Source organism: Dipodomys merriami, unplaced genomic scaffold, assembly GCF_024711535.1.
Source record: "Dipodomys merriami isolate MVZ:Mamm:240054 unplaced genomic scaffold, mDipMer1.0.p SCAF_28, whole genome shotgun sequence".
Classification (NCBI taxonomy): domain Eukaryota; kingdom Metazoa; phylum Chordata; class Mammalia; order Rodentia; family Heteromyidae; genus Dipodomys; species Dipodomys merriami.
The window spans coordinates 6153410-6170311 of NW_027204270.1; the positions used below are offsets into that span (position 1 = coordinate 6153410).

General features: G+C 50.1%; 1 protein-coding gene across 1 annotated transcript in view; it reads right to left on the reverse strand.

The window, feature by feature from the left end:
- Positions 1-5416: 5416 nt before the first annotated feature.
- Positions 5417-16902, reverse strand: part of Ctnnbip1 (catenin beta interacting protein 1) — a 59971-nt gene continuing 48485 nt past the window's right edge. Inside the window, exon 4 of the mRNA XM_070037309.1 lies at positions 5417-5742. Within this exon, the coding sequence (XP_069893410.1) occupies positions 5684-5742 (59 nt within the window). The 3' untranslated portion in view covers positions 5417-5683. The remainder of the gene's footprint in view (positions 5743-16902) is intronic.

Genomic DNA, 16902 nt, shown 5'->3' on the forward strand with positions numbered 1-16902 from the left:
GCTGGGGGCTCACACCTCTAATCCTTGCCACCCAGGAAGCTGAGATCTGGTGTTCATGGTTCAAAGCCAGCCTGGCAGGAAAGTCTGGGAGATTTTTATGTCCAATTAACCACTCAAAGCCGGAAGTAGAGCTATGGCTCAATTTTAAAGTGTTCACCCTGGGCAAAAAAAAAAAAAAAAAAGGTAAGGGAAGGCCCTAAGTCCCAGCTTCAAGCCCAGTACAGGTAAAAAGCCAAACCAGACCTGGGGCCTACTGTCTTACTTCACTTTATATTGCTGTAACAAAAACCCTGAGACTGGGTAATTCATCATGAATAGAAATTTATCTGGCTCGTGCTTCTGGAAGTGTGAAGTTCAGGAGCATGGTGCTAGCATCTGGTAAGGGCCTTCTTGCTGCATTATAACCAAGCAGAAGACAGCACATGGGGAGACGGAGCAAGCCTCTTTTGGGTGGCACTAGAATTGGGACTCAGAGCCTCACACTTGCCAGGCAGATACCCTACCACTTGAATCATGCCCCATCTCTGTCTTTCCATTCTTACAAAGCCACTAGTGCCATCATGGGGCCCTACCTTCTTGCCCTCATCTCACCCTAATGAACTCCTCAATCTTCTCCTCTAAATACCACTGACAAGAATGAGGGGAACTAGGTTTCCCATGCACGGAATCTAGCAGGTATAGTTAAAGCAGAGTACCTGTCCGAACGGTGTTTGTGGAAATTCTTCCACAGAAGCAGCATGGACAAAGCCAAGAAGTGGAAGCTCTTAGAGGCTCTAGGACTGAAGTTATCGTCTGGGGCTATGCAGGGCAGGCCAGGGCTCCTACTGGTATGTAGTGTGTAAATGGGTAGCTATCTGTTATGCACACTTTTCCTTCCCTGGGGTCCTCGAGAGGAGGCCTGGGCAGGGCAGGCAGGCAGGAAGTCAGCTCTCCTGACTTCCCTGCCCAGCAGGATGGGCACTGGTGACCCTCTGGGAAGCACACGATGGGTGAAAAGTGAGGACAAAACACTGGCTGACAGCAAAAGGCTTGAGTCCACTGTCCTGTGTGGAGGCCTTCCTTGGAATCAGGATGAACTGCTGCTACCTTCCCCCTCCCTCCCCTGCCCCCTCTCCCCACCCAGCTGTCCCTAAGAAAATCAGATTCTCGGGCTGGGAAGGTGGCTCAGTGGTAGAGCGCTTGCCTTGCATGCCTGAGGCCCTGGGTTCGATTCCCCAGCACCACATAAGCAAAAAGAAAAAAGCCGGAAGTGGTGCTATGGCTCAAGTGGTAGAGTGCTAGCCTTGAGCTGAAGAGCTGAGGGGCAGCGCCCAGGCCCAGAGTTTAGGCCCCATGACCGGACCAAAAAAAAAAAAAAAGAAAATCAGATTCTTTCAACGGACAGTGCCAAGAGATGCGATCATTTTCTGAATGGGTCCCAGGTGAGACTGGACCTAGTTCATCCTCCAGGAAGGGGTGAGGAAGGCGGCCTCCTCGAGAACCCAGATAAAGGACCTGTCCACAGAGGAGGGGCTGAGGGTGGTGCTGAGGTCCCCTGGGGCCCCCTAGAGCTGCCCATTCAGGAAGCTGGCTCCTGTTCCCACCAACCCGACCAGGTGCAAGGGACAGGATCGGTTTCCCTAGACAAAGGCTCTCTTGAGAGGCTGGGAGCAGGCTGGATGCTCACAGGTGCAGTTGACCTGTACAGAGAAGAAGCACTTCATTCATTCGGAATCACCTTCCCTGCCCCCCCCCCAAACCCTGCCCCAGACCTGGAAAACACCCACAAAAGACAGGATGCTCTGCTCCACCCAGCTCAGTCCAGGCCTCTCTTAGACCCAGCTGGCACTACATCCGCCTCAGCAGGGTCACGGTCAACCCCGTATGCACCTGTGCTCAGGAAGGAAGACCCAGAAAGGTGCCACCACATGGGCTGAGGGACCCTGGAAGTGCCAAAGCTGCCTTCAGTGTCTTTTGCTTCACCTGACAGTGTCCCTGACAGATCTTTCATGGCATGCTTCCCACTCCAGACACAATGGGTTGGACCCCTCCCTCCCTGCTGTCTAAGCTCTGTGAGGGACTGGGCAGATGGGACCACGGCCAGCCAGCCCCTCCCTCTGAGCCGGTTAACTGCAAGCCTGACAGTGTGGCTCTGAACACTGGTGATGTGTGTGTATGTGTGTGTGTGGTCTACACAGAGTTTAATCAGCACGGGCCCCTTGAACACCCATATCTATGTAAGTTTCTGGCTAACACAGTTGCCTTTATCTATTTTTCTTGCAGCAACTACAATCTTCTTCTGGAAGTTAGAAAGGCAGACCAACTCAGTACGGGGATGAACCTGTTACCTGAAAGGCGAATGGGCTCATCTGTGGGGCAGTGAGTGCCCAGCCCTAGCAGGTATTCAAGCAAAGGCTAGAAATCTCTTTCAGAGATGTTTCAGAGGGGATGCATGTTTCTGACTGCTCCATGAACTACTGAACCACCTGGGATGTCTTCCAATACTGAGGTCTTTTTAGACAGGACTCTCATGTCGCATAGTTTGTCCCTGAATTCTTTTTTTTTTTTTTTTTTTTTTGGGTCCGGTCTTGGGGTCTGAACTCTGGGCCTGGATGCTGTCCCTCAGCTCTTCAGCTCAAGGCTAGCGCTCTACCACTTGAGCCACAGCGCCACTTCCAGCTTTTTTTTTTCTTTTCGCTTATGTGGTGCTGAAGGATCGAAGCCAGGGCCTCAGGCATGCAAGACAAGCGCCCTACCACTGAGCCACCTTCCCAGCTCTGTCCCTGAATTCTTGAGCTCAAGTAATTCTTGTCTCACCCCTTTAAGAGGCTTGGCCTCCATCCAGCTCAACAAGATTTAATGATGTTATTGTGCCATCCAACCCCATACCCTGAAAACTTCCCAGTGGCTAGGACCCAGAGAAATTTTTTTGAAGAGAATAAAAGCAGAGTTCATGAAAACAAGAACAAAGAAGAGCCAACATGGTATTATGAAGGGTAGAAATGAAAACTTTCAGAAAATGCTTCTAAAAGAAAATTCCCTGATACATGATTGTTGCTTCCAAAGCTGAATGAATGCACAGTGAATATTGTCACATTCTCTACTTCTGGGATGGCTGGACAGATGGAGATGTTTGGGCCTCTGAAACCAGCTATATGGATGTGGGGTGTAGACTGGCAGGATCCCCCCACACTGAGGGACTGCTCAGTGGGAAATAGGAAAGTGCCCCTGGAGATCAGTGACCTCAGTCAATGGGGATAATATTCAGACTCTTCCAACATCAGAAGACTTCTTCCCCTAAGGACGATGAGTTGGGCAGAGTCTGAGTCTGGCCCTGGCCACAGACATCAGCTTGAGCTGCCTGTCCCCTTCTCCTGGTTCCTTCCTAGGGAGGCCCCCGTGTGACTACCCCAGGGCACCAACTCCAAGGGAGAAAGCAGCTCAGCCTACTCACCACGCTATGAAAACTCTTCTAAGTACCGCACACTAACCGATTGCGCAACTGGAGCTCCTGAAAACTCTTTATTGTTGTCCTTCTCCCAGCCCCCCCAAAGATATATATTTTAGTTGAAATATAAAGCGACAGCAATACTTGGACTTTTCTTCTTTAGATGAGCCAGGCCAGGGCTGTCACTGATGTAAGCGCGAGGCTGCAGTCAAGACACGAACAAGCTGGGGCAGAGCACACACCATTGCCCGGAGCTCAGGCCCTTGATGGGAGCTGCAGGTATGAAGAGTGAGGACAGCCAGAAACCTGATTCCAGACGTTACAACCTGGGGGAAGAGGAATCTGAAACACCCAGCGTTTCCCAGCTGGCCACTGAGCTGGCAGTGAGTGAATGTGAAGTGTGTTCCTCCTGAGGGAAGGTCTCCCAAGCCCTTGCAGCCCTCCTCCCTGCCCACTGGCCTTGTTCTTTGGGGATCAATGGCCTTGGCAGGCTAATGTCAGCTAACATAACCAGGAGTCCATGTATAGTGGAAGACTTGGATCCCAACCCCAATGCTCAAATCCTCCTTCTGGAACAAGGCTGAAGATGGTGGAAGCCATCCACTGACAATGAGGTGCCACGCACTCCTGGGCCATGATGGCACTGGGCTCCTACACACCCATGACACAAGAAGCCCCAAGCCCTGAGGAGAGGAACGATGCTCCAAGTGTCTCCCGGCCACCAGACAGCCAGTCCAAGAAAGGGACTTCTGCCACTTCCTACGTTTCCTTCAATTCCCAGTGAAGAAGCAGGGGTGAGTGGGGTTGAGACTCCTGCACCAATGCTAGTAAACTACCCCCGCCTCCCACCCCCCTCAGGAGTTGCTGAAACATGATTCTAGGGCTGGCAGCCTGGTGAGACCTGCTCACTGAGGCCCAGACAGGCATCCTGGTGGACATGAATAAACTACAATGGGATCAGATAAGAGAACTCATCTGCTGCCCAGGCCTCATTGTCCCTGCAGCAGATTTTGGGGGAGCCTAGTTGGCTAGGTTGTATTGGCATTTGGAGCCAAGGTCTCCTGGGCTTTATGGGAGATAAGCTGGGCTTTTGTGCGGGCTCCAGGCTCCTGGGGAGACCCCTGCTATGACCTCTAGAGTCTTGTGGGATTTTACAAGTAGGGGCAGCAGCTCTTCTTTCCAGAAGGAGCTCCAGGCAGAGGCCTGGGAGTGCGACACAGGGACAGCAGAGGACAGAGCTGCCCGGCTGGCACTCTCTCAGCACGGGCTGGCTGCAGAGGGCCCAATAGTGTCTACGCAATTCCATTCTCACCGAGGGAAAACGGGCTGGCTGCCAACTCACAGAGCTGATGCACATACATCCTGCCTCATGATCACCGCTAAGCTCAGGGCTGCTGGTTCAGGGCAACACAAAGCTCCATGAGGACTGTGTTTTCCAGCTGTGGACCAAGCTCAGCATCCCTAGGGTCCATGGGCTGGAGGCAGGTGAGGTCACTAAAGCACATGCCATCTCCAGGTGGACCCCCAGGCCCTACATTAGCAGCAGAAGGAGGTGATGCCATGGCAACGGGAGTCAGGGATGAGCCAATGGGAAACCAAATACACATACTGAATGCCTATCCAATTCTAACACTAACGCAACACGTGAAGGCAGCAGCAAGCTCTTTGCGTAATAAATATTGCAAAGCTCATTTGGTTTCTCTCTCTTTTTTTTCTTCTTTCAAGTCAAATATAACCACCAAGTCCCAAACCCTGTTTTCTGCATTCAGAATAGAGAAGCTGTTGATATCAGCAGAACACCTGCAGCCAATCAAAGAAAAGACCGTGTCCCACTAGCCAGCCAATCATATTCCTTTTCCAGTTAAAACAGCCAATCGGGCCTCTTCACATTCCTAAAAAATGACCTAAATAAAGCACCAGAGCTCGGAGCACTTCCTGGGAAGCCAGATACCGAGGCGCATTTTTTTTTTTTAAATAAAGAGTCAGAAATAAAAATAAAAGGTTTCCGTTGGTCAAGATTTAAAAATAAAAAGGTTTCTTCTTGCAGCCAATCATGAGTCCATCCCTTTAAGCCAATCCTAAATGCATCACCAGCATCTCCCTTGATGCCAGCCCCACTGAGTGGCTGTGGGGCAGGGGATCTGGGGTGGGGAACACAGGAAGGGGGAAGGTGGTCTGTTGCCACTCAGTCAGCCAAGGAGCCACATAGATCTTTTGGCCCTTGACAGCTTCCAGGGTGTTCCAATGGGCTTGGAGCTACTGCCTCCGGTCCTCTGTCTCCGACCTGGAAAACGCCATCACCACATCCTCCGCACCTGCAAACCAAGGGACAAGAATTGCTGGTAGGCTTTTGGTGTTGGCCACAATTGGGTCAGACAAGGGATTCGGTCCTGTTGGAGCACGAATCCTCCCCCCTTCCCATCTCCCCCTGGCTTCTGGCCTAATATGGTTGTTTTCTAGGTAGCGGTGTGCTTTGCTTACAAGGAATACCCTCTGGTTTCCCCTGTAACCTAGCCAGGAGATATGACCAACAATGCCAAAGCAGAGCTGCAGGGCTGCAGGGCAGTAGATGAAACCTGTCTAAGGCTACCCTGTTAAGAGGTCGGCCACAACAAGGGTCTTTAGTTCTAAAGCAGAGCCAAGCAGAACTGTATGTATGGCACTGGGGTGGGGAGTAGGAGTTTGGTCCCTTTGCAGGATCTTAACCATTACAGAGAGAGAGAGAGAGAGAGAGAGAGAGAGAGAGAGAGAGAGAGAGAGAGAGAGAGAGAGAGAGAGAGAGAGAGAGAGAGAGTGTACACTTGTACTGGTCCTGGGATTTGAACTTAGGGCCTTGAACTGAGCTTTTTTTTTTTTTTTTTTTTTTTTGGCTCCAGGTTAGTGTTCTTCCACTTGAACACAGCTCCACTAATTGGAGGAAAGAGTCTCATGAACTTTGCTGACTGGGCTGGCTTCAAACTGCAGTCCTCAGATTTCAGCCTCCTGAGTAGCTAGGATTACAGGAGTGAGCCACTAACACCTGGCTTCACTGTGATGTTTAATAGCCAATCATCTTTGCAACTGCTATCCTTTGCCCGAAGCCAACACCTGTTCAAAGGAGCTTGGGAAGTTTCCAGCCTGCTGTCTGCCTGGCTCACTAGAGACAGAAGATATCCACAATCCTTATTATTTTTCTTAATCCTGAGAGTCTGGTCCAAGCACTCACGAAATCACTTCCTTTGTCTTGCTTTTCATAAGACAAGGAGAGAGCTGGAAATACTAACCTGCCTGAGGAGAAGTCAGCTACAGCAAGTTGCAGTGACCTGCAGATCCCACTGTTTCCCTGTCCCTCTGCTCTCTCCCCCTTTTCTAAACAATGATTTCGAGCTCTCCCCAAACGATAATGGGTTGTTTGTGGCCTTTCTGATACTGCTCATCTATGTTAGTGGAGGAGTTCCCCCTGGAGGGGTGGATTGGAACAGCAGGTACAGGAAAGGCCACTCAAAGGTAGACTGGTGTGAGGCGTGTGTGCTGGTGTCTCTGGCATGTGGACCCCACCATGTCCATACCTCTAGAAAGTCTCTCCTCTGGATTGCCACACCACACAGAGGCAATGGGACACCTAAGGAGGTTCTGCAGAAGGAGGGCCCAGTGCCAGGATGTGACATCACGAAGACGCTCCTTCATTGGGCACCGCAGCACCAATGTGTTGCTAAGAGAACCAACCTGTCACCACCCACCCTGCGCTCCACCTCTATTCCTGAAAAGAAACATGGGTTCTAGAGAAGAGCTCAAACAATCTTGCGTCTTAGGATGAGGCTCCTTGTCTGGGAAGCCCTACGAATCCTTCCCATCTTCTCGGGAACATGCAGTTCTCACCCTAGTCCTGGGACCACGCAGTATCACTGAAAGCAGAACTGTCCTAGCAACCACAGACTCCGGATTACATCATACCCCGCATGGCAGCTGAGCATTACCTAACAGACGCTGACTCTGAGTGCTGCCTCCCGGCTGGAGGGGAGGGAAGGAGTTGGAGTGAGACTGCAGGGGAGGTGGCGGCTGAAGACACTGCTGAGGCAGTGAATGGCGGCAGCCTACTCGCTTCCTTCCTTGCCTGCCTCGTGGGCTTGCAGGGACCCTGGGCCTCTGCCGTGGGCTGCAGGCACGAAAATAGCACTGGCTCCCCAGGAGGGAATGGTGAGTCTGCAGGAGGAATAGAAGCTAGAGCTCTAGGATCTGGAGCCAGCCCGGTGCTCTAAGGGCACAAATGAAGTAACCTTCTCAAGGTCATCTGGGGGCTCGGGTAAGTTGAACAAGACTCTCTAGCCTTCCCCCAGGCCAGCTGGTTGTCTCAACAAGCTGGGAAGCCATGGGTCTCTTAATGCACTGCTGCAGCTACAAAAAGCATCTGCAGAGCTGTGGCCTCTCCTGTGTCCTTTCCTAAGGGACGTGTTGTTTTCCAGGCCTCTCCACAAGGACTCTCCTTCCTTTGAGGCCAAAGAGGAGGCAGCTCCTCCAGAGTATTCTCTGACCTAACCTTACCACTGAACAGCCAGATACTCATGCCATGACAGCCTGGCCATGAACTTGATAAGCCTCAAGTTGAGGATGATAATTTTTCCTCTTCTCTATGAAATTTGGGTCTGTTTCCAAAAAGAGAGCATAAGTTAACTGAATTAGTTATCACAACTCTAGCCTTGGAGCTGGCCTCCTCTGAAGACCAACAGATGGCAGAGCCCTTGGGTTTCTCTCGGCCGTCCCAGAAGCACTGCAGCCCCTCTTCTGCCTCCAGGCCAATAGCCCATTCCAAGATGATGTTCTGTTCTCTCCACTAGTTACCTGCCAACCATCTAACTGGTGTTCAGAGCTTATACTTGCCCCTTCCCAGCAGAAGCACAATAGGGCAAGAGCCTCAGTTCTTCCTGCCCACATTCTCTAACACACTACAAGAACACCAGAGCCAGGCGCCAGTAGCTCACGCCTGTCATCCTAGTACTTGGGAGGCTGAGATCTGAGGATCTCGGTTCAAAGTTAACCCAGGGAGGAAAGCCTGTGAGACTCTTATCTGCAATGAACCACCATGAAAAAAAAAAAAAAAGGAAAAACCTAAGACCAGAATCTTTCCTAAATGTAGAGACAAAAAATGTTCAACTTATTATGTGCTGGTGGCTCAGGCCTGTCACCCTAGTGACTCAGGAGGCTGAGATCTGAAAATCACAGTTCAAAGCCAGCCTAGGCAGGAAAGTCTGTGAGACTCTTATCTCCAATAAACCACCAGAAAACCAATAATGGCGCTGTGGCTCAAGTGGTAGAGCACTAGCCTTGAGCTGAAGAGCTGAGGGATGGTGCCCAGGCCCAGAGTTCAAGCCCCGTGACCGACAAAAAAAAAAAGCAGCTCAACTTAGCAAACTAAATATAGTAACATATAAAAAGGGATTCCATACTCTGACCAAGTTGAGATTTATCTTAGGAAGACAAGATTGTGTGTGTGTGTGTGTGTGTATATATAGATATAGATATATATTTATATATCCATATATATAGATATAATATATAGATATATAAATCTCTCTCTCTCTCTCTCTCTCTCTCTCTCTCTCTCTCTCTATAGAGAGAGAGAGAGAGAGAGAGAGAGAGAGAGAGAGAGTGTGTCAGTCCTGAGGCTTGAACTAAGGCCTGGGCACTGTCCCTGAGCTTCTTTTGCTCAAGGCTAGCACTCTACCACTTGAACCACAGCACCACTTCACTTCCGACTTTCTGTTTATGTGGTGCTGAGGAATCAAACCCAGGGCTTCATGCATGCTTGGCAAGCACTTTACTGCTAAGCCGCATTTTCCCAGCCCTGGATTAATATCTTTTGTTGTTGTTGTTGTTGGTCATGGTGCTTGAACTCTGGGCTTGAGTGCTGTCCCTGCACTATTCAGCTCAAGGCAAGCACTTTACCGCTTGAGCCACAGCGCCACTTCCAGTTTTCTAGTGGTTTATTGGAGATAAGAGTCTCACGGACTTTCCTGCCGGGCTGGCTTTGAACTTCGATCCTCAGATCTCAGCCTCCTGAGTAGCTAGGATTACAGGCGTGAGCTACCGGCACCCAGCTATGGATTAATATCTTAAAGTAAATTAATTTAATATGATCTATCATTGGAAGAAAGGGTAAAAACAATCATATTTACCTTAATAGCTACAGAAAAACCATCTAACAAAATTCAACATTCCTTTATGACTAAGAAAAAAATCTAGCTAGGTACCAAGGTTCATGCCTGTAATCCTAGCTACTCACTCAGGAGGCTGAGATCTGAAGATCATGGTTTGAAGCCACCTGGGGCAGGAAAGTCTGTGAGACTCTCATCTCTACCGAACTACCCCCCCCCAAAAAAAAAGCTGAAAGTGCAGATCATTGGAGAAGAGTCACACAAACTTTTTTAGGCTTTTTTTTTTTTTTAGTCAGTCCTGGGGCTTGAACTCTGGGCCTGGGTGCTGTCCCTCAGCTCTTCAGCTCAAGGCAAGTGCTCTACCACTTGAGCCACAACACCACTTCTGATTTTCGGGTGGTTAATTAGAGATAAGAATCTCATGGTCTTTCCTGCTTTGCTGGCTTTGAACCGTGATCCTCAGATCTCAGCCTCCTGAGTAGCTAGGATTATATCAAGCCTGGCTACCAACTTTTAATTGGAGATAAGAATCTCTGAATCTCAGTTCTTAGATCTTAGCTTCCTGAGTGGCTAGGATTATAGGCATGAGCCACTGATGCCTGGCAGTCAATTAATTTTTGACAAGAGTGTCAAGACAATTTGGCAATAAACAGCTAAACAAATGGCATGTGGACACCTTGAAGAAGTCTAAGCTCAGAAGGAAGAAGCAGCTTAGTGAATCAAGAGGCAGAGAGAGAATGAGACCGAGAGGCTCCAGAACCCATACCTTCACCTTTATGTAGTACTTGGCCTTTTCTCTTAGAAGGGAAACTGATCAGCCCTAGTCACGTATAACAGTAAGTCTTGCCAGGCCTCCTGGGAGGGGCCTTACTCTCTGCACTCACCTTCTGCTTTCCCTTCAGCAATGCTGTGCACTTGGAAAGCAGTGCTGGGAGGAGCCAGCTCCCTGAGCTCAGGGAGCGCGCCCCACGCTGCCCTCCTAGCCCACTCCCCATGCCAGCTTTGCTCTTTTAATGGAGCCAGGCAAATGACTGGGGAGAGAAAAATGACAAATATGCAGAAGCATAGAAACAGGGAAGCTGGCCTCTAGCTGGAGGCGGGAGCCAGACAATGGGGTCACTGGTCTGTTGGTGAGCTGGGGATGAATTCACACCAGCCGTGTTAGAACCAATGTCTGGCTCAGGCCAGCATTCACACTTGGCCAGACCAACTCAGGGCAAGGGCAGTATGGTTTAGACAAAGTCCCCCAGTTTGTGGAGATCACTCCTTTTCTTTTCTTTCCCTTCTCTTCTTCCCTTTTATTCTTCTCTTCTTCCTTTCCATTTCCTTCTTTTTTTTTTTTTTTTTCTGAGGAATCGAACCCAGGGCCTCATGCGTGCAAGGCAAGCACTCTACCACTGAGCCACCTTCCCAGCCCTCAAAAGTCTTTTCACGAATCCTCCAGCTAGCTCGATGTGCTTCCTGCGCGGTCAGAGCATGTTCCTACTGGCCATGCAGGCTCAGGTTGAGCTGAGTGTGAGGGATGCAAAGCACCACAAAAGAAGACCATGGAGCTGCGACAGCCCCGCAAGTCAGTGCACGCAGCCAGGACATCCACTGCCTGGCTGGGAAGTCTGGGAGCCCTCTACTCTTCCCAGGAGATTCCAGGGAGATCAGAGCTACACTGTCTCCTAATATGCACACTAGGAAAAAGGATAGCCCGCTGGGCACAGTGGCTCACACCTGAAATCCTAGCTACTCAGGAAGCAGAGATCTGAGGAATACAGTTTAAAGTCAGCCCAGGCAGGCAAGTGTGTGAAACATTTATCTACAATTACCACCAAAAAGCCAAAGTAAGGAAGCCAGCACCAGTGAGTCACACTAGTAATCTTAGCTTCTCGAAAGGTTGAGAGCTGTTGGGCTCTCGTGACTCATGCCTGCAATCCTAGCTACTCAGGAAGCTGAGATCTGAGGATCATGGTTTGAAGCCAGCCCAGGCAGAAAAGTTCCCATGAGACTCCTATCTCCAATGAACCACTCAAAAACCGGAAATGATACTATGGCTCAAGTGTAGAGCACTAGCCTTGAGCACAAAGAAGCTCAGGGACAGCACCCAGGCCATGAATTCAAGCCCCACCCACCAACAATAAAAGAAGGTTGAGATCTGAGGATTGAGCTGTGAAGCTAGCCTAGGCAGGGAAGTCCAGGAGACTCATCTCCAATTAACCATCAAAAAGCCAGGAGTAGAAGTGTGACTCAAATGGTAGAGCACTAACTTTGAGCAAAAAAGCTAGAGGCTCTAATCAAGCCCTAGTGCCAACACACACACACACACACACACACACACACACACACACACACACACACACACACACACACACACACACACACACACACACACACACACACACACACACACACACACACACACACACGGGATGGGAGGCTACAGTTCCTGAAGGCTGCAGCCCCAGAGAGAACCTGATAGGGCACAGCCCTCAAGCAATGTCACTGGAGAAAGGGGACTTGCAGGAGTGGTATAGGCCACAATGGATGCTTACACACGATTTGGAGCCAGGAGTTCTCCCAAGCCGATGTCACATGATAACCCTGTGTCCTGAGGACAGAGAGCCTTGCTCTGCCATCCCAAAAGACAATGAACACTGCCCCATGCATGCCCTTGGTTGGCTACAGCTTCACAGGACTGTTCCAGTGAGGGGCGCTTGGTGGCATGGACCTCCTGCACGCTTGTGGGGCCTTACACCTGGCCGGCATAACAATGATGACTTGGAAAGCTCAAAAACACACACCTGCAGATTCCAAATTCCCAGGGCTGAGGAGGGCCCTCTGTGAGTCACCATCAGCACAGGGAGTAAACTGGCCGAGAACTTCCAAATCACCTAGAAAATGCCAGGCCTACAGACCATTCTAAGTGTGCATAGCAGCCTGGCGAGGCCATGCTGGATCAAAGAACCGCATGTTCCAAATGTGCACGGCAGTCCTGCTCTCGGCACTTTCACCCCTTCTCCAAGCCCTTGAGTTTGGTTGGCTGCAGCAGCTCCTCTCGCACAAGCTCGTTATCTTGTTTGAATGCCACCTAGTATCTGGCTACCCAAGGTTGCACGCCCAGGCTACAAGCTCTGGGGAAATGTTGCCTGGAAAAACAGGTTCCAGATGGTTCTCGAAGGGAAACCCTGCAAGGGGAACGAGGCTGGGGCCTCCTCCCAGGCACACCAACTCCCCCTGGGTGGCATGCGCTGTTTTTAGCAACCCAGGGCAACAAGCTGGGTGTTCTGTACATCTCAGCTGATGCCCCAAAGTTCCCAGGGGATAGTTTTCACCTAGAGGCAGCATGACACTCTAGTTGCTATGGGAACAGTAGCCACTGATTCACCAAGATCTTGGCAGTGGGAGCAGCACCAAGCTTAATGGCACCCACTGGGCTCCACGGCTGACATGAAGGTATTTATGAAACCATGAGAAGCAAGGCTGAGGCAACCCGGCGGAGCTGTCACCCATGGGTGCCCAGCAGTGGCCTTTGGGCCTCATGGACTGGTCCAGAGAGCAACAGAGGCCTCTTCCAGGCCTGGTCTACCTCAGTGCATTCCATCACCAAGACCTAATGGCTGGAACTTGAGCCTGGGCTGGACCCTGACTTGGGGAAGTTCCTGTTCATCTAACCTCAGTTTATCACCTGCAGAAGGTAATAAAGAGCACGTGGCAACTGATGATTGTTCAGCATAAAGTACCATAGGTAACACCTGTAGAGCCACAGCAGGCTTTACCTGCCTTGCTCTAATCTAAATGTTCCTCCTAAGCCCCTCTTATTCATTCATAATCTCCCAGACAGACAGACAGACAGACAGACAGACAGACAGACAGACAGACACACACACACACACACACACACACACACACACACACACACACACACACACACACCACCTCTACATGCTCATTGTCCTCATTTTAATGAGCTTATCTCAAACATAAGCTCTCCTTGAATAGAAAACTGACTTGCCACAAAAGAAAGAGGATGTAGAGCTGGACACCAGTGGCTCACGCCAGAGCCACACCAGTGGCTGCTCTCAGCCTCGCCCAGGAGGCTGAGAACTGGTCAGTCATAACTTGAGGTCAGCTAGGGAAGAAAAATTATCCTACATTTACAAAATAACCAACAAAAAGCAAGGCTGTGGGTGTAGCTCAAGTGGTAGAGCATCACCTAGCACCTAACCTATAAGTCCTGGCTTATTTCAAATGTTAAGTTCTGGATATCAGAATCACCTTGGGAGATTGTGTTCTCTTGTGTGTGTGTGTGTATGTTTGTATATATGTGACATAGGGTCTTCTGGGGTTTTTTTGTTTTTTGTTTTTGTCAGTCTTGGGGCTTGAACTCTGGGCCTAGGCAATATCCCTCAGCTCAAGGCTAGCACTTTACCAGTTGAGCCACAGTGCTACTTCCGGTTTTCTGAGTGGTTTATTGGAGATAAGTGTCTCATGGACTTTCCTGCCTGGGCTGGCTTTGAACCACGATCCTCAGATCTCAGCCTCCTGAGTAGCTAGGATTACAGGCGTGAGCCACCAGTGCTCAGCTACAGGGTCTCCTGATACTGTCCAGATTGATTTGGAGCTCCTAAGCTCAGGAAATCCTCCTATCTCAGCCTCCTGATTAGCTGGTCCTACAGACAGATGCTACTATGCCCCACTGTGTTTAAAGTGTGAATGTTTAAAGTGTGAATTCTCAGGGCTACCTGGCAGGTACCATCACTCACTGGGGCCATGGCAGGGCTTAGGAGCCTTCATTTCCCATTATTAATTAATTAATTAGTTTGCTGGTTCTGGGGCTTGAACTCTGGTCCTGAGCACTGTCCTTGAGCTTCTTTTGCTCAAGGCGAGTGCTCTAACACTTGAGCCACAGCGCCACTTCTGGCTTTTTTGAGCAGGTAAGAGTTTCACTGAGTTTCCTGCCTGGGCTGGCTTTGAACTATGATCCTCAGATCTCAGCCTCTTGAATAGCTAGGATTACAGGCGTGAGCCACCAGTGCCCAGCTCTTTTTTTTTTTTTTTTTTTTAGTGACCTAAGTTATATACCACATCTAGGTTGATTTCTTTTTTTTTTTTTTTTTTGGTCCGATCATGGAGCCTGAACTCTGGGCCTGGGCGCTGTCCCTCAGCTCTTCAGCTCAAGGCTAGCGCTCTACCACTTGAGCCACAGTGCCACTTCCAGCTTTTTTTTTTTTTGCTTATGTGGTGCTGAGGAATCGAACCCAGGGCCTTATGCATACAAGGCAAGCGCTCTACCACTGAGCCACCTTCCCAGCCCTAGGTTGATTTCTTGTTTCAATGTATAGGTATTTCTGCCTTACTTTTGTTATTAGGTTACAGGTAATTCTCATCTAAGTGTTGATTAAAGTTAGAAAAAGATTAGCTTCCCATCCCATAACAGGAATTCTCCCTGGGTCTGACAGTAATTTCAGCTCTAGTCTGTTTCTGCTTAGGGCCTGTGGGAGAAGCCTCCAAGGCACTCTGGGGAGAGGAGATCCAGAGCAGCAGCAGACGATTTGTGTTGTGTAGGGGCCGGGACCCAAGGCAGGGAGGAAGGGGCCCAGTCAGCCCATTGCCTGCAGAGTTGCCGCTCTGAGCAACTTGGCCTCCATGAGGCTCGGTCTGCATTTAATGGAACAAGTACCACTCTGAGCCAGAAGCTGGGTTGGAATGTGCACAGCTGAGCACAGAACAGACACCACAGAACTCTCACACCGAGCATCAGGAAGACTTTTTCCAGGAAGGTAAGATTCTCATGGAGGTCTGGGAGACAGTGGAGGTACTAGATGACCCAAGGAGAATGACAGAGGACTCAGAGTAAAAAAACAGTCTGGAAAACAGCCTGGGAGAATTCCAGAGCAAGTTCAGGCTACCGCCTCCACCCACAGAGCACTGCAAAGTTCAAGCAGGGTAATGAACATAGCTGGGTCACCCAGGAAGTGTAGAACGAGGGGGCCACTTTCCAGAAGCCCTGGTTCCTCCTGGCTTGTCCATACCACAGCTTCCAGGTTCCTGAGACCAAGGGCCCTATTTTGGGCTCTCTGAGAGCATGCCCAGCAGCGCTGGCTTCTATAGAGGAAAGCCAGGGAGACCAAGACAGTCCAGTGACCACAGTGGGAAGGTTTTCCCCAGAAGTTCCTTAGAGAGCATGTGAGCAGATGAAGGCTTTGACAGACCTGGGGAGCCAGTGTACCGCTCCCAGGGGCAAGGACCAGAGAGGTCCTTCAGCAGAGGCAGACCAGACAGAGGTCTCTGGGCAGAAAAACAACAAGAGGCTTCCTTGACAAAGTGAACCATGTCTAAGAGAGTACCTTTTAGCTCCAGGACATGGGACAAAGGCTCATCCAAGGCTCCACACACACAAATAATCCTGTAGGCACTGTGCATGATGACACACACACACACACACACACATACACACACACACACACACACACACACACACACACACACACACACACATTTTGGTTTGTTTGTTTTTGGGTCTGTTCGTGGGGCCTGAACTCCTGGCTCTTCAGCTCTTCAGCTCTTCAGCTCAAGGCTAGTGCTCTACCACTTGAGCCACAGCGCCACTTCCGGCTTTTTTTTCTTTTTGCTTATGTGGTGCTGAGGAATCGAACCCAGGGCCTCATGTGTGCAAGGCAAGCACTCTACCACTGAGCCACCTTCCCAGCCCTGATGACATACACCTATAAATCTCAGCACTGTGAATGCAGGAAAATTCTGAGTCCAATGTCAACCTGGCTACACACAGTTTGAAGCCAGCCTGGCCAACATAGTAAGATGGTCTCAGAAACAAAACAGACAAGCTGGGTGCCTGTGGCTCACGCCTGTTAATCCTGCTACTCAGGAGGCTGAGATCTGAGGATTGTGGTTCAAAGCCAGCCTGGGCAGGAAGTTCCATGAGACTCTTATCTCCAATTAACCATCAGAAAACCAGAAGTGGTGCTGTGGCTCAAGTGGTAGAGCAATCACCTTGAGCTGAAGAGCTCAGGGATAGAGCCCAAGCCCAGAGTGAAAGCAGGGAAGGAAGGAAGGAAGGAAGGAAGGAAGGAAGGAAGGAAGGAAGGAAGGAAGGAAGGAAGGAAGGAAGGAAACAGACAATGATTGTGTAAGCAACTGGCTGGCTACAGAGTGGCCTTTGGGGGTTGGGAAGGTGGCTCAGTGGTAGAGTGCTTGCCTTGCATGCATGAGGGCCTGAGTTCAATTCCTCAGCACCACATAAGCAAAAAGAAAAAAAGCCAGAAGTGGTGCTGTGGCTCAAGTGGTAGAGCGCTAGCCTTGAGCTGAAGAGCTGAGGGACAGCGCCCAGGCCCAGAG